The sequence below is a fragment of the Tupaia chinensis genome, unplaced genomic scaffold (assembly GCF_000334495.1).
Source record: "Tupaia chinensis unplaced genomic scaffold, TupChi_1.0 Scaffold000294_5, whole genome shotgun sequence".
NCBI lineage: Eukaryota > Metazoa > Chordata > Mammalia > Scandentia > Tupaiidae > Tupaia > Tupaia belangeri.
Genome location: NW_006159782.1, coordinates 2548104 through 2570189, shown reverse-complemented (window position 1 = coordinate 2570189; position 22086 = coordinate 2548104). Strand labels below are relative to the sequence as shown.

Here is a 22086-nt window from a genome sequence, read left to right as displayed (position 1 = left end):
GTGTTTCCCTGGGTTTTTTTTTTTTTTTTTTTTTTTTGGTTTATTCTTTATTAAGGCTGTACTTGACCCGGTGGTTTCAGAAATAGCTGGGAGAAGGCTTCCCAGAAGAGCTGAAGAAACCTGAAGATGATCCAGACTGTTACAATGTTTCCTCTCAAATTTCAGAGCAAAGTTGACAGGCTGGATGGTCTTGCTCTCTTAAAAGACTAGTGAAAATAGAAACAGTAGTGCTTAGGATGGTAGGGGAACTGCACCCAGGAAGCTTTCCTTCTAGATCCCCTTGCCCACCCCCTCTGTCACTATGTTACCAAAAAATTAAGGGGAGGGGGGAGAATCAAGGCTATAATAATACACATATATATAGGGCTTTCTGTGTCCCGCTATTGTTTCAGACTATATTTAGGGCCAGCCGGGTGGCATGATGATTAAGTGGCTGACTCTTCCATGACCGACACTGTGGTTTACGACCCAGTGGCTCGTCAGACACGCCAGGTGCACGTGCATGTTTACCCAAAATCCTGAGAGAAGAACAGAGGAGAAGGGATTGCTGTGTGGGGAGTGATTTCTCACTTTCCCTTTATCTCTGTTTCTCTCTGTCTCTTTTTCTTTCACTTCTGCAAGGACACACATCCTAGAGCAAATTAAAATGATCAGTCCTCAAAACAACCGTGTGAGGTAGATACTGTCACCGTGTCTGTTTTATAGATGGGGGAATGGAGACATAGACTTAATAAACTCGGCTCAGGTAACTATCACCAGATGTATGACTTTAATCATGTGTTGTGGTTTGTGATGTACTAGTGTTTATTCTTTTTCATTTGATGTTGTCTTTCTTTTTTCTTTAATTGCCAGAAAAAAAGGTTGGCCATGTGGAATCAGTCGCCTTTCTTTAAGCACCCTCCAATGGGACATGGTAATGCCAAAGTCCTTTTCCTGTTTCTCTATTCTGTCAGGATTTGGGGCATGCAGGTATATGTGCCTGATGTGTTTTTTAAGCCACCAGGCCAGGCTTCAGCCACATGGGTTCTAGCTCCCAGTGCTCTGCGCTTAACCACTGTGTTACAGGCCAGCCCTGGATACTCCATCCTGTACAGTAGTGGCACTCAGTCTGCCAGGGTCACCATAGCTAGTAAATGGCTTCAAACGAGTTGGAAAGCAGTTCAAATGTGCCGTTTGTTTGTCTGTTTGTTTGTTTTCTTGTCTAAACATTACCTGAAATGCGTACCATTTTTGATTTAGTTTATCTTTTAGTTAGTCTGTTAAAGTTAGCCCCATGAAATGGCCAGCAGTTGGCCATTAGATCTCACTTGATCAATGGTGCAGTTTGAGTCCTGGACCTGGTGGCTGAAAAAACACCCTGGGTGTATATATGTGCATGCCCAAAACCCCAAAAGGAGAGTAAAGGAGGAGCCATTGCATCGTGGCTGTCCCCCCAGAGGGTGTTTTCTCACTCTCCTTCTCTGTGTGTGCGCGTGTGTGTGTGTGTGTGTGGCAAGTCCACATGCCTTACAGCAAATGAGAAAAAAAATTCTCAATAATCTGCATTGAGGCCAGCAGGTGGTGTGGTGGTTTAGGCACTAGATTCCCACATGGCTGACTTGGAAGCATGCCAAAATCCCAAGAGACTGGAAGAGAAGGGATTGTGGCATGGCCATCGTCCCTGGGAGGTGATTTCTCACTTTCCCTCTCACTCTGGTGCACACAAACACCCTATAGTAAAAACTTAAAAAAAAAAAGGCGAGAGAGATTAGGAGGAATGCAGAAAATTAGCAGAAGTTACATTGCTTAGCTTAACAAGCAGTATGGCTGTGCTGCCTCTGCTGCTCTGTTCTCGGAGCCCTGAGGTGTCACATCTGCTGACTTCAGGTCCCTGCCACGTGTGTCTACTAAACACTTGAGATTGGCCAGTTTGCCTGAGGAACTGTTCTGTGTTTTTGTTTTGTTTTTAAGTTTTATGCTGTAGGGCATGTGTGCTCATCAGAGAGAGAGAGAAAGTGAGAAATCCCCTCTCAGAGGGATGGCCACTCCGCCGTCCCATCTCCTCCATTCTCCTCTGGGGATTTAGGGCATGCACACACCGGCACTCAGCTTGTTTTCAAGCCACCAGGTCTAGGACTTGAACTGCAAAGTTGGCCATGTGGAATCCAGTCACCTTAACCACCACACCACCTGCTGGCCTAAGGAGCTGAATTTTTTATTTTAGTTAACCAGTTTAAATTTAAATAGCCACATCTGGCTGATAGCCACCATTTTGGACAATACACATCTGAGCTGCAGGATCCTTCCTAGAGTCAGGGCTTTTGAGTTTCAGATGAGGTTTGAATCAGTTTCACATTGTACATGTCCAGCACTAAGGTCCAGTTCTGAGCTGCCTGTGGAATGCTAGTTACTTTTTTGTTAGTCTTTTTCTAATGATAGATGAGTGTTAGATGTCGATATTGCTATCACCCAAAATAAGTCAAGCTGCTTCTTGGGGGCAGGGAAACTAGAGGCAGAGCCTGGAGAAGAGGGAAGGTCTTTCTGTAACCAGTTACAAGCAGATAGCAAGTACCATCAAGTTGTCTTAAAAAGCTCAACGTGTGGGAACCAGCAGTTAGCATAATGGCTATGTTGCTGGACTCCCACGTAGTCGACTGCAGTTCGCGTCCTGGACCCAGTGACTTAAAACTCATGGCGGGCGCATGTGCGTGCGTGCCCAAGATCCCGAGAGGAAAACGGAGGAGAAGGGATTGCGGCGTGACCATTCCCCCTGGGGGGTGATTTCTCGCTTTCTGGCTCTCTCTCTCTCTGGTGAGCGCACGCGCCCTATAGCGAAAACCTCTCAAAAAAAAAAAAAAAAAAAAATCAACGGGTTTTTGGTGTTTAGTGGCATGATGATTAAGTGGCTGACTCTTCCATGACCGACACTGTGGTTTACGACCCAGTGGCTCGTCAGACACGCCAGGTGCACGTGCATGTTTACCCAAAATCCTGAGAGAAGAACAGAGGAGAAGGGATTGCTGTGTGGGGAGTGATTTCTCACTTTCCCTTTATCTCTGTTTCTCTCTGTCTCTTTTTCTTTCACTTCTGCAAGGACACACATCCTAGAGCAAATTAAAATGATCAGTCCTCAAAACAACCGTGTGAGGTAGATACTGTCACCGTGTCTGTTTTATAGATGGGGGAATGGAGACATAGACTTAATAAACTCGGCTCAGGTAACTATCACCAGATGTATGACTTTAATCATGTGTTGTGGTTTGTGATGTACTAGTGTTTATTCTTTTTCATTTGATGTTGTCTTTCTTTTTTCTTTAATTGCCAGAAAAAAAGGTTGGCCATGTGGAATCAGTCGCCTTTCTTTAAGCACCCTCCAATGGGACATGGTAATGCCAAAGTCCTTTTCCTGTTTCTCTATTCTGTCAGGATTTGGGGCATGCAGGTATATGTGCCTGATGTGTTTTTTAAGCCACCAGGCCAGGCTTCAGCCACATGGGTTCTAGCTCCCAGTGCTCTGCGCTTAACCACTGTGTTACAGGCCAGCCCTGGATACTCCATCCTGTACAGTAGTGGCACTCAGTCTGCCAGGGTCACCATAGCTAGTAAATGGCTTCAAACGAGTTGGAAAGCAGTTCAAATGTGCCGTTTGTTTGTCTGTTTGTTTGTTTTCTTGTCTAAACATTACCTGAAATGCGTACCATTTTTGATTTAGTTTATCTTTTAGTTAGTATGTTAAAGTTAGCCCCATGAAATGGCCAGCAGTTGGCCATTAGATCTCACTTGATCAATGGTGCAGTTTGAGTCCTGGACCTGGTGGCTGAAAAAACACCCTGGGTGTATATATGTGCATGCCCAAAACCCCAAAAGGAGAGTAAAGGAGGAGCCATTGCATCGTGGCTGTCCCCCCAGAGGGTGTTTTCTCACTCTCCTTCTCTGTGTGTGCGCGTGTGTGTGTGTGTGTGTGGCAAGTCCACATGTCTTACAGCAAATGAGAAAAAAAATTCTCAATAATCTGCATTGAGGCCAGCAGGTGGTGTGGTGGTTTAGGCACTAGATTCCCACATGGCTGACTTGGAAGCATGCCAAAATCCCAAGAGACTGGAAGAGAAGGGATTGTGGCATGGCCATCGTCCCTGGGAGGTGATTTCTCACTTTCCCTCTCACTCTGGTGCACACAAACACCCTATAGTAAAAACTTAAAAAAAAAAAAAAAAAAGGCGAGAGAGATTAGGAGGAATGCAGAAAATTAGCAGAAGTTACATTGCTTAGAGGGACAAGCAGTATGGCTGTGCTGCCTCTGCTGCTCTGTTCTCGGAGCCCTGAGGTGTCACATCTGCTGACTTCAGGTCCCTGCCACGTGTGTCTACTAAACACTTGAGATTGGCCAGTTTGCCTGAGGAACTGTTCTGTGTTTTTGTTTTGTTTTTAAGTTTTATGCTGTAGGGCATGTGTGCTCATCAGAGAGAGAGAGAAAGTGAGAAATCCCCTCTCAGAGGGATGGCCACTCCGCCGTCCCATCTCCTCCATTCTCCTCTGGGGATTTAGGGCATGCACACACCGGCACTCAGCTTGTTTTCAAGCCACCAGGTCTAGGACTTGAACTGCAAAGTTGGCCATGTGGAATCCAGTCACCTTAACCACCACACCACCTGCTGGCCTAAGGAGCTGAATTTTTTATTTTAGTTAACCAGTTTAAATTTAAATAGCCACATCTGGCTGATAGCCACCATTTTGGACAATACACATCTGAGCTGCAGGATCCTTCCTAGAGTCAGGGCTTTTGAGTTTCAGATGAGGTTTGACTCAGTTTCACATTGTACATGTCCAGCACTAAGGTCCAGTTCTGAGCTGCCTGTGGAATGCTAGTTACTTTTTTGTTAGTCTTTTTCTAATGATAGATGAGTGTTAGATGTCGATATTGCTATCACCCAAAATAAGTCAAGCTGCTTCTTGGGGGCAGGGAAACTAGAGGCAGAGCCTGGAGAAGAGGGAAGGTCTTTCTGTAACCAGTTACAAGCAGATAGCAAGTACCATCAAGTTGTCTTAAAAAGCTCAACGTGTGGGAACCAGCAGTTAGCATAATGGCTATGTCGCTGGACTCCCACGTAGTCGACTGCAGTTCGCGTCCTGGACCCAGTGACTTAAAACTCATGGCGGGCGCATGTGCGTGCGTGCCCAAGATCCCGAGAGGAAAACGGAGGAGAAGGGATTGCGGCGTGACCATTCCCCCTGGGGGGTGATTTCTCGCTTTCTGGCTCTCTCTCTCTCTGGTCCCACCCCCCATATAGGAAAACCCCCAAAAAAAAAAAAAAAAAAAACTCAACGTGTTCTTGGTGTTTATAGGTACAAGATACAAGCACGTGCAAATCATTCCTAAGTAAAATCAGTCTATTGCTTTCTCCTAAATAATTATCCTGATACTTTCAAATACCTATTCCTGGTTTCTCATCTGACCATTTTGCAAACCGATCTCCCTATGACTTAGCATTTGGTCAGATTGTTCTCTTTTTTTGAATTTTAACCATAGGGCACGTGTGCTCACTGGAGAGAGACAGACACAGTGAGAGGGAAAGTGAGAAATCACCGCCCACAGGGGGTGAAAGAAAGAGAAAGTGAAAAAGTAAGCCACCTGGTCCAGGACTCAAACCATGGTCATCCATGTGGGAGTCCAGCACCTCGACCACCATGTCACCTGTTTGCCTCAATTCATATGCTTTTCTACTTTCTTTTTAAATTGTGGTAGTGTATTGATGACTGGTTAGACCCATTTCTAGATTGTTCTTTATAGGGGCCTTTTTAAAAAAACAATATTTATTGTTATTATTTTAAATTTTGCTATAGAGCATATGTACTCACCAGAAAGAGAAAGAAAATGTGAGGGACCAGCAGTCAGTGTAATGGCTATGTCGCTGGACTCCCATGTAGTTGACCACGGTTCGAGTCTAGGACCCGGTGGCTTAAACTCACGCCAGACGCGTGCACATGCATACTTAAGATCCTGAGAGGAGAATGGAGGAGAAGGGATTGCGGCGTGGCCATCCCCCTCTGGGGGGTGATTTCTTGCTTTCTGTCTATCTCTGTCTTTCTGGCGAGTGCATGTGCCCTATAGCAAAAACCTCTCTAAAAAAGAAAGAAAGGAAGGAAGGAAGGAAGGAAGGAAGGAAAGCTCCCAGTCCAGGACTCTGACCACTCTTGGCCATGTGAGAGTCCAGCACCTTAACCACCACACCACCTGCTGGTCCCTAGAGGCCTTTCTTCATTTGAAAATGGCTGCAGTTCTTAAGCTGGCCTGCTACGCTGTTTATTTTCTCATTAGCGTCTCCTAGAATTGCTTTCAGTTGAATTTGCCGTACATAATTTGTTGGCAAAACCTCTTACAGATGTCTTAATTTTGATTCTTCTAAGTGGATTCATCTGGGTCCAATGTAAAGCCGCCACACTTTGGTCACTTACAGCCCAGACACTTAGGAGTAAGTAATAAAACAAAGTTCTCCTCTCTTGGAGTATGCACTCTAGAGGGGAAGAGGCTATTTAGTATGCAGATGTCTGTGGTGATAAGTGCTTGAAATAAAACTAGGCTCAGGAAATAGCCACACAGGGGGTGTTTGAGGTCGAAGTCAGAGAAGAACTCTCTGAGATGGCATCTCAGCCCAGGACCAGATCATGGGAGGCAGTGAGCCAAGCAAAGGTATGGGGCAGAAGGAACAGACCACTTCAGGATTACATTGTTTTAGATATTGGACTTTATTTAGAGTATAACTTACAAAGTCTCACTTGAAAGTCTCTTCCTGTCCCTCCCTGCCATCTGTGTACTTTTAGCTTGGTTGCCTCCAATTTTAAGAACTGGGAGGTAGGCCAGCCCTGTAGCACATAGGGGTTAGGAGAACCAGATCCCACATGGCTGTCTGCAGTTTGAATCCCTGCCCTAGTGTCTTGAAAAACATGCTGGGAGCTTGCGTGTGTGTGCGCATAATGGTGACTGGGGTTGGGGGGAATGGAAGGAATGGGATTACAGTGTGACCATACCTCGTTGGGTGGTGGGAGGGCATGTGCTGTCTCTGACTACATGTGCTCTCTAGCAGTAGGCAATGAAAGAACTGGGTGCCAGCCCCTGCTGTGGTTAAACCACCTGAATCACACATGGCCAACCTCATGGTTCAAGCCTTGTACCTGGCAGTATGAAAAACACACCAGGTGTGTGTCCTTGCTCAGAGTCCTGAAAGAAGGGAGAGATGGAGAAAAAGGGATTGCAGCATGACCATCTCCGTAAGGGAAGCTTTCTCACTTTCTCTCTCTCGTGTGTGCACGCATCTGGAAAAATTAAAATTAAAAACAAACAAAAAAATGAATTGGGAGTTAACATGAATCTACATAAATGTTAACCTAATCAAAATTTTTTCTCAGGTCCTTTTAACTCAAATCATTGTGAAACTGAGATGATTTGGTTTGATTTTGCCTATTCTACAGACATTGGGTTTGCCCATCACAGATGAACAAATCCAGGAGATGAGATCCAACCTGGACAACATCGACTTCAAGATGGCAGCTGAGGAGGAGAAACGATTACGACATGACGTGATGGCGCACGTGCACACATTCGGCCACTGCTGTCCAAAGGCTGCAGGCATCATTCATCTTGGTGCCACCTCCTGCTACGTTGGAGACAACACAGTAGGCGCCGTGTTGGGTACAGTTGTAACGCGTGGGTCCAGTTTTAGGAAGTGACTCCATAGATCTTTATTTTTAGGGAGGTGGTGGCTGACAGTGCAAAGGAACTTTCTACTTACGGTACTGTTCCATCTAAACCAGGCGTATCTAGTGACCTCCATAAAATAAGACCTGCAGGTACTGCTTGTGCAGACTTAAACCAGGGCCTATGGCTGAGATAATTTTCCAAAGGGCTTCTCTTACCAAAATCCTTTATAACTCTTTGTTATGGCCTCTAAAAAAATTTTTAAAGTATTGCATTAAAATTGTTAAGTAAAACCTGTTAGCAAAAGTATCATGTAGTCAAATGTGGAAAAGTAACAGCAGATATTTTCCTGTGAGCTTGCTAGGTGGCAGGCACTGTTCTGAGTGCTTTATTGGTATTTAAAGTAGTAAGTAGGGGCCAGCAGGTGGCATGGTGACTGGGGTGCTGGACTCCCACAGGGGCAGCCACAGTTTGAGTCCCAGATCTGGCTGCTTGCTGGTCAAATTAAAAAAGTAATAATATCTCTCGCTGGTCAAATTTAAAAAGTAATAATAATCATCTCTCACTGGTCAAATTTAAAAAGTAATAATAGTAACAATTGGAATTAAATAACTTTTTTTAAAGTAAGGAGTATTTTTCACAGCAGCTTAAGAGACAGGTACTATTATCTGCATTTTAAACAGCTTCATTGAATTTAAAAAAAGCTCAAGTGTTAATAAACTTACCTATTTTAAGTCCAGTTGGGTAAGTTCCACCTTCTCCAGACATCAGTTTTAGAGTCTACCTCTCATCCCAGCTTTTTTCATGCCTGTGTGCAGTTAGTCTCCACTCCTGCCTCCAGACTCAAGACATCCATCAGCTTCCTTTTCTGTCTCTAATTTTATTTTTTCTAGAGATTCCATATAAATGGAATCATAGAATATATGGTCTTTTGTGGGCTGGCTTGCTTTTCTACAGATGATGAAAGTTAAAGAGATGGACAGCCCAAGACTTCTCAGCTAGAAAAGAGTCAAATCTAGATAGAGTGACTCTAAAGCTTTTGCTATTGGGGCTGGCAGGTGGCATGGTGGTTAAGGGTGCTAGACTCCCACATGGCAAACTGTGGTTCGAATTCTGGGCTTGGCAGCTTGATTGCCTTTTTTTTTTTTTGGAGAGGTTTTTGTTATGGGGTACATGCCCTCGCCAGAAAGACAGAGAGACAGAAAGGGAGAAATCCCCAAGGGGGATGGCCACAACACAGTTCCTTCTCCATTCTCCTCTCGGGGCCACACCCACACACACACACACACACACACACACACACACACACAGCCTGGCGTGAGTTTAAGCCACCAGGTCCGGGACTCAAACCACAGTGGACTACATGGGAGTTCAATGACGTTGCCATTGTGCCATCCGCTGGTCCTGCAGCTTGCTTTTTCACTTTTCCTGTTTCTCACTCTCTCTCTCTGTCCCTTTTTGGTCAAAAATAAGTAAATAAATAAAGTTAAATAATTATTAAAAACAAAAGAAGTTTCTCTTAATTGTAATGTTCCGGTGAGATCAGAAATTAGATTCCAGATAATCTTCCAATTCAGGAAGAAGCCAGTAATGTTTCAGTTGCCCAAAATACTTTTTTAGGTCTTTAAGTACTACATAGTTAAAGGCATCTGTGTGTAATTGGTGAGTCAGATAATGGAAGAGAAACAACTTAGGAAATTCTGCTTAAAAATATGCCCAATATGGTGCTTACTTCAGCAGCACATATACTAAAATCGGAACGATACAGAGATCAGCATGGCCCCTGCACAAGGACGACACGCAAATTTGTGAAGCGTCCCTTATTTTTATGTGTGTACACACACACATATACATACGTACATACATACATATACCCAGTGTGTTGGGGTTGCCTGAAATACATGTCTTGCCTCCCTCGAGAGCAGCTTTGAGTTTCCTAAACCTTGACATTTTGGATCATGCCTTTCCCTGTTAATAGCTGTAGTCCAGAAAAAGGGGGAGGAAAGTGGAGTGTGTCATACAGAAACTTCTCAGGACTCAGACACTCCTTTGAGAAGATGATGAACATTGAGTTGTGTGGTTTTCAGTCATTTTAGGTTTTGTTTCCGTGGATCCTAATTTGATCAGAGAGAGTCAGAAAGAGAGGGAAAGTGAGAAAGCAAGTCACCAGGTCCAGGACTCGAACCACAGTTGGCCATGTGGGAGTCTTGCACCTCTAACCACCACTCCACCTGCTGGCCCCTTGTTTTGCTTTTTAACTTTTTTGTTCATCAGAAGCCCTGTAACAAGAATCACTGTTAGGGGGAGACCAGCAGTTAGCGTAATGGCTATGTTGATGGACTCACCGTGGTTCAAGTCCCGGACCCAGTGGCTTAAACTCACGCCGGGCGCGTGCGCGTGCGTGCCCAAGATCCCGAGAGGAGAATGGAGGAGGGATTGCAGCGTGGCCACCCCCCCTGGGGGGTGATTTCTTGCTTTCTGTCTCTCTGTCTCTGTCTGTCTGTCTGGCAAGCGCACGCGCCCTATAGCAGAAACCTCTCCCAAAATAAAAAGAATCACTGTTGGGGGGCTGGCAGATGGCATGGTAAAGGCACTGGACTCTCACATGATCAACCACAGTTTGGGTCTCAAACCTGGTGCTTTGCTTTCTCATTTTCCCTTTCTCTTTCTCTCTGGTCAAATTAAAAAGCAATAATAATAATAATAGGGGCTAGCCCGCAGATGGCATAGCAGTTATGTCCCTGGACTCCCACATGGCTGACCATGGGTTCAAGTCCCAGACTCCCCGTGGCTTCAAAATCATGCCGGGCACATGCACATGTGTGCCCAAGATCCCCAGAGGAGAATGGAGGAGAAGGGATTGCAGTGTGGCCTTCCCCCCTGTGGGTGGTCTCAATTTTCACCCTCACTGTCTCTGTTTCTTTCTCTTAGGTGAGCACGTGCTCCTTAAGGCAAAAACCTATAAAAATAATAACAACCAATGGAATAAATCTTTTTTTTTCTTTAAGAATTATTTTGTTTGTTTGTTTATTTTAATTTGACCAGAAAGGGACAGAGGGAGTGGGAAAGTGAGAAGGCAAGCTGCCGGGTCTGGGTCTCAAACTGCAGTTGGCCACATGGTAGGTAGTCCAGCTCCTTTAACCACCACAACTCCTGCGGGCCCCTGAAATTAAATAAATCTTAAAAAAATAAAATCCAGTGTCAGAAACCCAGCATCTAAACCTCCTCCAAAGTTTTGCTCTCATTGAAGTAATGATGATGATGAATTGTTCTCTCCTGTTTTTTCTCACCCCGGAATAGTAGCTATAACTCTTTCTAAGAACTTAGGAGCTCGGAAAGGGATGTTAGTGGAAACTTCTACACTTTGACTATCAATACACTCTTGGTACGTTGGTGTGGTTTTTAAATAGTAGTCAGAAAAGGTACCATCTTCTGCCTTTCCCAGTGCTGTTGATGGAGAGATAGGCTGCTAGCTGAGAACCCAGCTGCCATGGCCGGAAAGTGTTCAGTAATGATATTGTTTGGGCAAAGCTGTTTTAAGGCCTTTGCATTTTTCTTCGCAGGATCTGATTATTCTTAGAAATGCATTTGACCTGCTTTTGCCAAAGGTAAGGAGTTCACAGAAGTTTCCTGCCATCCCTAGACTTCTGTGATAGGAGATAGGTGCCAGTCAAATCAACCCGTTGTATATCTGCATGGATTATCGTTTTCTCAGGTGAATGATCATGTACCTAGTCCATAGAATTTATTCTCTTTTTTAGATTAAAATGTTATAAGTGAACGTTTTTAGAGCCTTTTACTTTAAAGTACAGCCAGAAGCAAGTTGTTAGACTACGTAGTCTGGGGTTATGATTTTCTCTTTTACTGCAGTGGTTTAGAATAGTCCATGACTTTTTAGGTAGTCAGCTCAGTTTTCAACTCTTGATTGCTATGATCTCAACAGGGCACTGTAGGATTCAGAGATGGAAAGATATGACTGCTGCCTTCCATGAGTTAGAGGTCTAGTTTTATATAAAATTGCCTAAAAGTTTAGTTCCCGATTATGTAATACACTCAGCCTGAATTCATCCTCATTTTAACACATGGTGTTTTTCTTGTAGCTTGCTAGAGTGATCTCTCGGCTTGCCGACTTTGCTAAGGAGCGAGCTGACCTGCCCACCTTGGGTTTCACACATTTTCAGTAAGTGATGAGGTTGCTTCCTGGGAGTTGGACTTTTACATGCATACGGCTGTCAGCGACTCCTTCAGTTCTCCCTTTTCCACAGTGACCTTGAGGTGAAAACTCTCAACCAGATAATTAGGGATGATTATGAGAATTGAGCACAGTAAACACCTTAAAATTTTCACTGGTGTGGGCCCGCAGGTGGTGTGGTGGTTAAGGTGGCTGGATTCCCACATTGCCAACCATGGTTCACCATGCGTGCCCCAAATCCCAAGAGGAAAATAGAGAGAGAAGGGATTGCGACATAGTCGTCTACCCGGGGGAGGGGGCAGTTTCTCACTTTCCCTCTCTGTCTCTCTCCAGCAAGCACTCACACCTTGTGGCAAAAACCTTTTTTAAAAAAATGCTAATAAGACAAATGAACAGTTATTGGCCACAATGCAAGTATTGATTATTCTGGTGTATAAGATGATAGAGTAATTAAATTTTTTCTACTTTTTGTATTTTTGACTATTAAAATGTGCAAGTTTCAGGGCTGGTAGGTGGCATGGTGGTTAACATAGCTGGACTCCCACGTGGCTGACCACAGTTCAAGTCCTGGACCTGGTGGCTTGCTTTCTCACTCTCTTTCCGTCTCTCTGTCTCTCTCTGGTAAACTTCAAAAAAAAAAAATGACAATAAATAAATTTTTGTAATTGTGGACATTTTTAAAATTATTATTCAATAAGGGAACCAGCAGTTAGTGTAATGGCTATGTCACTGGACTCCCACGTAGTCGACCGCGGTTCGCGTCCCGGACCCGGTGGCTTAAATCTCACACCGGGCACGTGTGCGTGCGTGCCCAAGATCCCGAGAGGAGAATGGAGGAGAAGGGATTGCGGCGTGACCATTCCCCCTGGGGGGTGATTTCTCGCTTTCTGTCTCTATGTCTCTGTCTGTCTGGCGAGCGCACGTGCCCTATAGCGAAAACCTCTCAAAAAAAAAAAATTATTATTGAATAAAGCCTTTTATTTTTAAGAGAGATCTTTTTTTGCTGTAGGGTGTGTGTGCTTGTCAGAGAGACAGAAAGCAAGAAATCATCCCCAGGTGGCAGGTGTATGGTCACACTGTGATCCCTTCTCCTCCATTCTTTTCTTGAGATCTTGGGCATGCATGCACATGTGCCCGGCATGTGTTTAAGCAACTGAGTCCAGGACTCAGACTGGTCAACTATGTGGGAGTCCAGCATCATAGCCAGTATGTCATAGTAGGATAATGGGACTTAGCAAGAAGGGAAACTACACAAGATTAATTTGGGGATATACTGTAGCTTGTGATGAACCTACTGTAGGCATTCCTAGAGGTATACCTTGGTGTTGCTAGCTGGGACGTGATGGCTAGATTATCTACTAGAACATGGATAGTTGTTTTTTTGGGTTTTTTTTAAGGTTTTTGGTGTAGGGCATGTATATTTGTTAGAAAGAGATAGCGAGACGAAAAGTGAAAAATCACCCCGCCCTCCGAGGGGGGTGGCCACGCTGCATTTCCCTCTCCATTCTCCTCTTGGGATTTGGGGCACTGGTGTGATTTTCAAACTTCTGGATTTGGGACTCAAACTGTGGTTGGCCAAGTGAGAATCCAGTACCTTAACTATCATGCCACCTGCTGGCCCCAAATTTGGAAAATTTTGCAGTTTATTCGTAATCATGTTTTATGTTCAGAAGTAGATCTTCAGTGGGTTAACTCAGACCTCAGACTGAAAGCCAGGCCGTTAGCTGCATGTTCTTTGTTTTCTGCAGCAGGACTAGCTCCTATTCAGTTCTTGGCTCCTTCTAACGGCCTTCCTTTTCTGCCAGTGTAGGGTGGCATTTTCTAGTGTCCTCGTTGCTGTTTTAGTTTTCTAGCACTTAAAATAGCAACAATTGAGGCCAACAGGTAGCACTGTGGTTAAGGTGCTGGACTCCCATGTGGTTGACTGTGGTTCAAGTCACAGATCTGGCGGCTTGAAACTTATGCCAGGCACATGTGCGTGCATGCCCAAAATTGCAAGAAGAGAATAAAGGAGAAGGGATTGAGATATGGCCATCCCTCCCAGGGTGGTCAGTTCTCACTTTTTGTCTTTCTGGTGAGCGCATGCACCCTATAACAAAGATCTTAAAAATAAATAAATAAATAAGTTAATTAGCAGGCCAGAAGGTGGCATCATGGTTAGGTGCTGGATTCTACACGGTGGACTTCACACTTCAAGTCACACACCTGCTGACTTGAGAAACACTCTAGGTGCATGTGCGTGCATGCCCAAAATCTCAAGAAAAGAAGCGATTGCGTCATGGCCATCCCACCTGAGGAGTATTTTCTCACTTTCCATTTCTCTGTCTGTCTGTCTCTCTGGCAAGCACATACATCCTACTGCAAAACTTTAAAAAAGAAAAAAACAAAGCTTGTTTGTTTTGCTTACTTGTTTACATTGAGAAGTAAGCTCCATTGGACAGGGACCTTTTTTGTTTGCTGTTGTATTTCCAAACACATCAGATATTTGGTTAATGTTTGTTACGTGAGTGTCTAATGTATTTCTTGTCAGAATTTAGAGGTATAGCCCTAAACATGGCAGACATTTTTCCTGCCTTTTTGTTAAATTGCCTCTTGATAAAGAAAGAACTGTGCTAGTAGCCCTTTAATTTTGTAATTTTTGAATATTTATAAATGACATTGAATCTTTTAACTATTTATTCATTTTTCTTTTTCTTTTTTTTAAGGTTTTTACCATAGGGTGTATGTGCTTGCCAGAGAGAATCAGGGAAAGGGAAGCTGGGAAATCACCCCACTCGGGAAGATGGCCGTACTGCAGTCCCTTCTCTTCCAGTCCCTTCTCGGGATTCTGGGCTTACATGCGCATGCACCTGGCGTGAGTTCAAGTTGCAGAATCTAGGACTAACCATAGTCAGCCAGTGCCTAAACTACCTCACCACCTTCTGGCCCCAGCTTTTGTTTTTAGTAATTTCTCCAGTGTTGTTTTTTGTTGTAGTTTGTTTTGTTTTGTTTCGTTTTTGCCAGTGGATGCATGAACTTCCTGAAGAGAAATGGGGACAGGAAGGGGGTAAGAAAGGTGGATGGTCACACCTCAATTCCCTTTCCATTTCTCCCTCCTTTTGGGACTTTGGGCACATACATATATGCACCTGGTGTGTTTTTCAGGCTGCCAGGTCCAGGACTCAAATCTTACAGTCAGCCATGTGGTATACAGCCACCTTAACCACCATGCAACCAGCTGCCTCCCAACTCAATCGCTTTCTCCTAAGGGTTGGTCATTAGGAAAAGCAGTGAAGTTTTTATGAAATGAGGCCTTGGTATGAGACTTCTCTGTATTCTCTTTGGGTTGTTTTCAGGCCTGCTCAGCTTACTACAGTTGGGAAACGCTGCTGTCTCTGGATTCAGGATCTTTGCATGGATCTCCAGAACCTGAAGCGCGTTCGAGATGACCTGCGCTTCCGGGGAGTGAAGGGCACCACTGGCACTCAGGCCAGCTTCCTGCAGCTCTTCGAGGGAGATGACCAAAAGGTACTATGAAAGTTTCACTCATTGGTGGGAGCCCAAGAGATAAGTAAGCTGACCTCCAGGATGGTAGGAGAGATTAGTCCCAGGATAGGCAGGCAGAGTCTTTGGATTGGAAGGAGTTTGGAGGACAGTGACCTGGGCAGGATGACAGGTTGAGATGCTCTTATGCTGGACACCTGGATTTCTATGGGGATGTGTCTTTCCTGTTCCAGGTAGAGCAGCTTGACAAGATGGTGACAGAGAAGGCTGGATTTAAGAGGTAGGTAAGTGGGGGAAGACGCTGACCTTCTTATTAAGTGGATGAAAGGCCCGTGTTCAGTATACTACTGCATTTGACCTTAAATTTTTTTTCATTTTTAAAAAAGTCTGCCAGAGGATTCATTTGCTTACCAGAAAGAGATAGACAGAGAGAGAGAAAGCATTCCCCCTACCTCCCTGCATTGGGCATGATCATGCTGCAATCCCTCCTCATCCGTTTCTCTGTCCCATTGGGATTTCGAGCACATAAATACCCAGTGTTCTTTAAGCCACCACGTCTGGGATTCAGATTGCACAGGTGACCATATGGGATCTGGCTCCTTTAAACTAGGCCACAGGAGTGGCCCAGCCTTCTCTTTATTGGCTCTTTCTTCCTTTCTTCTTAACACCCATTTCCTTCCGTCTTTAGCCTGGATTTTATTTTTCTCAGAGTCCAAAGTCTATTTTCTTATTACCCACAAGGAAAAAGGAAACTATTTCTGATTTGTTTAGAAAAACCTTGCCCATGTTGTTGCTGTTCCCATTTGTTTACTGAGGGCCTCCAAAGTGTTCTTCTCAATCTGACCGTCTCCATTGAGGGCCACGAGGCTCTGCCTTGATCCCTCTTCCCAGGCACTGGGACATGGGCACACTAGACCATGTTTGCTCCTCAAGTCAGGACTGCTTCCTGAGTGTTAGTAAAAAGGATGGAAGAAGGGTGTTCCAGGGGCCAAAAGGCGAAGCAGAGATTAAGGTGGTTGGGTCCCACATGGCTGACTGAGCAATTCGATTACTGGACCCAGCAGTTGAAAAACCTGCCAGGTGTGTATGTGTGTGCCCCAAATCCCAAGAGGAGAATGAAGAAGAACGGATTGTAGCATAGCCATTTCCCCTGGGTGGTGATTCTCACTTTGCCCCTCTCTCTCTCTCAGCACAGGGACCTATAGCAAAACAAAGAGAAAAGAGTGCTTTCCAGGAGCAGGCTCCAGCCAGGTCCTCTGGGCTCAGTGTGACTTAGTAAGATCCAGCTTTTGCACTGGACCTGATGTGTATTTGTTTGACATAGTCTCATTTGGAAATGTTGGGATTTGGAGTGGGGAGGGGGTGTTAGGTTTTTGCCATCGGGCCTGTGTCCTCTCTGGAGAGAAATAAGGAAAGGGAAAGCGAGAAATCGCCCCCCGGGGGGATGGCCACTCCCTTATCCCTTCTCCTCCATTCTCCTCCTGGGATTTTGGGCATGGACTCACATGCACCCAGTATGATTTTCACACCCCCAGTCTGGGACTTGAACCATGGTTGGCCATGAGGGAGTCCACCACCTTAACAACTATGCCACCTGCTGGGCTCCTGAAATGTTTTAACGGAAGTGTTTTTTCTGTCTTTTCTAGGGCTTTCATCATCACAGGACAGACCTACACACGAAAAGTAGATATCGAGGTGCTATCTGTGCTGGCGAGCTTGGGGGCATCCGTGCATAAGGTGAGGGTGGTAGCACTACAGGCTTAATCGGCCTCAGACTTTAAGTTAATCATGTCTCAAGAGATATCACACACCAGGTTTAACAATTGGAACTTACATATAGAGACCTTACATTCAGGTGTGTTAAAAGGGAAAGACTGGATTCACTCCAAGGACTGCAGGATGTCCATCTTCTTCAGGAGTATATAAAAATTAATTTTGGGGGCTGGCAGGTGGCATGATGGTTAAGGGTGCTAGACTCCCACATGACTGACCATGGTTTGAGTCCCGGACCTGATGGCTTGCTTTCTCACTTTCTCTCTGTCTCTCTGTCTCTTTTCTGTGTCTCTCTGTCTCTGTCCCCGTACGGTCAAATTGAAATAAATAAAGTAATCCTTTTAAAAATAATAATAATTTTGCCAGGGCCAACAGGTGGTATAGTAGTTAAGACTGGACTCCCACATGACCAGTCTTGGTTCAAGTCCCAGATCTGGCAGCTTGGAACTCATGCTGGGCACATGGGTGTCTATGCTCAAAAATCCCCAGAGGACAGTGGAGGAGAAGGAATTGGAGTGTGGCTATGCCCCCAGGAGGTGACTTCTCACTTTCTCTCTCTCTCTGTCTCTCTGGCAAGTGCACGATCCCTATAGCAAAAATCTCTCAAAAAATTAATTTTGTGGAGTCAGCAGGTAGCATGGTGGTTAAGGACGCTGGATTCCCACATGGCCGACGGCAGATCGAGTCCTGGGTCTGGCGACTTACTTTCTCACTCTCTCTCGTTCACTCACTCTGTCCCTGTCTGGTCAAGTTAAAAATAAGTAATTAATTAAAGTATTTCTTTTTTAAAAATTAATTTTGTCTTCAGTTTCCCTTGATGTCTTAATCAGGGTTTCACAAAGCATGCCCATGTCCTTGAGTTTGCATCCCAGCTCTTCAGGAGCAAAGGAGTCCAAGTAAAGGGAGCTCTGAGGGAGGACGTGCCGGTCTTCAGCCCAGCAGCACCCACCTAAAGAGCTCATCTTCATCAGTCTAGTCCTGCTTCCAGACTCTCCTGCACACTGACGGTGTGGCATGATCCCTGTTCTTCCTCAGATTTGCACTGACATTCGCCTCCTGGCAAACCTCAAGGAGATGGAGGAACCCTTTGAGAAACAGCAGATTGGTGAGTGTTTGTAGAGACCTGGGAGCACCATGGAGCTGCTGGAGGCTTGCAGGCATGTGTTGTCGGCTCACCTATTAGCATGCTTGCACAGCCCTGCACTCTAAAGTCATCTTTGCCTTTGCATTTTGTCTTTTTCCACGGGCAGGCTCAAGCGCAATGCCATACAAGCGGAACCCCATGCGCTCAGAACGTTGCTGCAGCCTTGCCCGGCACCTGATGGCCCTCATCATGGACCCGCTGCAGACAGCATCTGTGCAGTGGTTTGAGCGCACCCTGGATGATAGTGCCAACCGGTCAGTGGGACAGGGACTCCTTCCGCAAGCTAAGAGGGAGACTCCAGGAAAGGCCTAGAAGCCAAGGATATAGTTCCTTGTCCCCAAGGAACCTGAAGTCTGACAGGCAAAATGCGAAAAGAACAGGGTTATCAGTGTGAGCATCAAAGTACATACAAGGTATTGTGAGAGTGGAGAGGAAGGGTCACAGTAGAAGCGATGCTGTAAGACTTAAGAAATACAGGCATGTTCTATACAGAAGATCGCAAACATAGGAAAGGCTGAGAAATACTTAGGGAGTTACTAATACTTGGGTAGCCCTGGGGAATGAAGTGAGTGCCAGATGAGGCAGAACATGACCACAGGTAGCCAGATTATAAAGGGGACTGACAGGCCCTGGCAGGAGTTTCCATACTTCGAAGACAGGTAGATGTCACCTGTGGTGTCTTGGCCCTGACACCTTGGTTAGTTATGAAGTGGGTAAGAAGTAATCTGTGGCTTCTTGTAAGGTCTCTGCTTGACATGGTTTTCTATATTATGTATACAGATAGTCTTTGAATGGGAGACAGAGTTTCTAGGTGCCAATCCCTAACTTTTGATTCCCCTAAAACTTAGTTACTGGGCCAGCTAGCTAGCATGGAAGTTAAGGCAGCTGTTCCCACTTGGCCAACTACATGGTATACCTGGTGGCTTGAAAAACATTCCAGGTATGTGTGCATGCATGCCCGAGATCCCAAAGGGAGAATGAAGGAGAAGGGAATGTGGAGTAGCTATCGCCCCGAAGGGGTGATTTCTCACTTTTCATCTCTTTCTCTCTGTCTGCGGTGAGCACATGCACCCTATAGCAAAAAGTAAACAAAACAAAATGTGCACGAGTGTGTGTGTGTCTGCGTGTGTGTGTGTGTGTAGTAATCTCATACTCTTTTTAGATTTTTACTACAGGCTGAGCGCACTCATCAGAGAGAGAAGGAGGGAGGAAAAGTGAGAAATCACTCTCCGGGTGAATGGCCATACTGCAATCCCTTCTCCATTCACCTCTCTCCTCTTGGGAGTTTGGGCACAGATGCATAGGCACCCAGCATGATTTTTAAGCCTCCGGGTCTGGGACTTTAACTGCAGAGTCAGCTATGTGGGATCTAGCCACCCAACCTTCATTCCCCTTGCTAGCCCTGTATACTGTATTCTTAGCAGCTAGAGAAAAGAAAATGTTACTAAGAAAGTCACAAGAAAGAAGTGTCAGTGTTGCATCAATACTTGAAATTTGCATCATCTAGTTGTAAGGTGAATCATCTGTTAATATCTACATCAGTATTACCTGATACAAAACACTGTAGCGGTTATGTATTACTAACACTAGACATCAGAAGTGAGAAGATAACATGAAAAGGAAATTCGTATTCATATATAGGTGTAGGGATTTATGCATTGGTCATGAAGAAGCAGCAGTGCAGTTGCTGTGTGGTAGCCCAGTGCAGTCCACATAATTGTATCACAGCAGTGCATCCTGTACACTAATGACCGAATCATTGTAACATGTTAGGGTGTATGTCAATAGTGTTACAGCCGTATGCATAATATAGTACTGGAAACATTGCTGCATTTTTGAAAAAACATCTGATTCTAGGCTGATAGTTTTTCCACTTACAAGAGGCATCTGTGGTAAAGTAATTCCATGAAAGCCAAGTTATAAAACAGTAGGAAAACTAACACAGTATTACAATCTGCTGCTCAAATGGCACATTAAGCGCATGTTCCCAACACTTGAGCTCACCGCACTAGCAGCAGGAGGTGGCTGCAAAGCAGGATGTGCTGCAGTTCATTGTAGCAGTTACAGCCTAAGACTGCATCTTTATATCTGTTTACATTTCTCTCCACTAAGAAATTCTTTCAAATTGTCACAAATCCCCCCAAAATTTCCAATATATTTATTGAGAAAAAAAATCTACATAAAAGAGCATCTGGACCTAGGGCTGGCAAGTGGCATGGTGGTAAAGGGTGCTGGACTCCCACATGGTCCACCCTGGTTCAGGTCCTGGATCCTGAAGCTTTCTCTCTCTCACGCTGTCCCTTTCTGATCAAATTAAAATAAGAAAATAAATAAAGTTAAGTAACATAATTCTTAAAAAAAAAAAAAAAAAGATCTGGACCAGCAGGTGGTATAATGATTACATAGCTGGACTCCCACATGGTTGACTGCAGTTCAAATCCCAGACCTCAGGAGCCTCAAACTCATGCGCAGGTGCCTGTGTGTGCTCAAAATCCCACTGGAGGAGAAGGGATTGTGGTGTAGCCATCCCCCAGGGGGTGATTTCTCACATTCTGTCTCTCTGGTGAGTGCATGTGCCCTCCTACAGCAACAATCTCTTTTAAAAATAAAAAAAGTGGATCTGTGTAAGAGCCACAGGTGGCATAGTGGTGAAGGCACTGAACTTTCACATGGGCAACCATGGTTCAAGTCTTGGACCTGGTGGCTTATTTTCACACTTTCCTTCTCTCTCTCCCCCTTTCTCATGAACACACATGCCCTATAGCAAATTTAAAAGCAGTAATAATAGAGACCAGCAGATGGCATAATGGTTACGTCACTAGACTCCCACGTAATCAGCTGTGGTTTATGCTCCACATGCAGTGGCTTATAACTCACACTGAGCACATGTGCATGCATGTGTGCCTAAGATCCTGAGAGGAATGGAGGAGAAGGGATTGTGGTGTGGCCATACCCCTGGGGGCTGATTTCTTGCTTTCTGTCTATCTCTCTGGTGAGTGCACGTGCCCTATAGCAAAAATCTCTCTTAAAAAATAATTATAATAAATAAAGTTTAAAAAATAATTCTTGGGTCCCCCAGGGCAACCCAAATAAACTTGGACCAGCCAGTAAAAATAAAATTTTTTTTTAAAAAGAGTGTCTTTGCAATTCAGGTCATAGTTTCTCCAGGATCAAGTGTATATGCATTTTAAATAGGTTCTCATTCTGGTGTCCTTGCATTTTACTAAGATGTCTATTTTTTCCCACTTTTTAGTGTTTGTTATAGGGCATGTGCACTTGCCAGAGAGGAACGTAGAGAGAGGGAAAGCAAGCCATTCCCATGAGGGATGTGTACTGCAGTCCCTACCTCTCCAGTCTCCTTGGGATTTTGAGCATATATGCACACACTCACTCAGTGTGTCTCTCAAGCCACCCAGCCTGGGACAATCCATTCAGATGGCTATGTGTGATCCAGTCCCTTAACTTCCATGCCACCTGCTGGCCCTGGGCTAGGATTTGTCAAGTGGAAAAAGAATGTATAATTAAAACTGGGATCTGTACATAACCCAAGATTCATGGAAAAGTTATGCGAACCCCCTTAGAAGTCAGCCACATTAAGCAGTGTCTGAACCAGTCATACCTGCCTCCCCAAATACTGTGGCACCAATATGGATAATCAGATGTAAGGGAGCATGGGTCTGGTTCGAACAAGCTAGAAGGCTGCTTTACAAGTCCAAGTCCACATGGGCACAGTGGCTGGGTAGATGGAGAGGAAAGAGAGCAGACAGCAGGCTGGCCAACCTCAGTGATCTGCTGGGTGCCAGTGCCACTTAGTACAGCAGG

At 44.9% G+C, this 22086-nt stretch overlaps 1 protein-coding gene and 1 non-coding gene across 3 annotated transcripts in view; both read left to right on the top strand.

Moving 5' to 3' along the window:
• The window catches only part of ADSL (adenylosuccinate lyase), a 27232-nt gene that overhangs the window by 940 nt on the left and 4206 nt on the right, over positions 1 to 22086 (top strand). Inside the window, exons 1-9 of one of the 2 annotated variants that reach the window (XM_027772743.1) lie at positions 836 to 913; positions 7447 to 7650; positions 11236 to 11280; positions 11773 to 11852; positions 15200 to 15371; positions 15581 to 15627; positions 16994 to 17084; positions 18156 to 18225; positions 18371 to 18518. In XM_027772743.1, coding sequence (XP_027628544.1) covers positions 911 to 913; positions 7447 to 7650; positions 11236 to 11280; positions 11773 to 11852; positions 15200 to 15371; positions 15581 to 15627; positions 16994 to 17084; positions 18156 to 18225; positions 18371 to 18518 — 860 coding nt within the window. In that variant the 5' untranslated portion in view covers positions 836 to 910. Of the gene's footprint in view, positions 1 to 835; positions 914 to 7446; positions 7651 to 11235; positions 11281 to 11772; positions 11853 to 15199; positions 15372 to 15580; positions 15628 to 16993; positions 17085 to 18155; positions 18226 to 18370; positions 18519 to 22086 lie in introns of those variants that run through there. The other variant, XM_027772744.1, reaches the window with a different exon arrangement.
• LOC114008178 (U6 spliceosomal RNA) lies at positions 9397 to 9500 on the top strand. Its single transcript, XR_003549741.1, has one exon. It is a non-coding gene; the product is annotated as a U6 spliceosomal RNA (small nuclear RNA).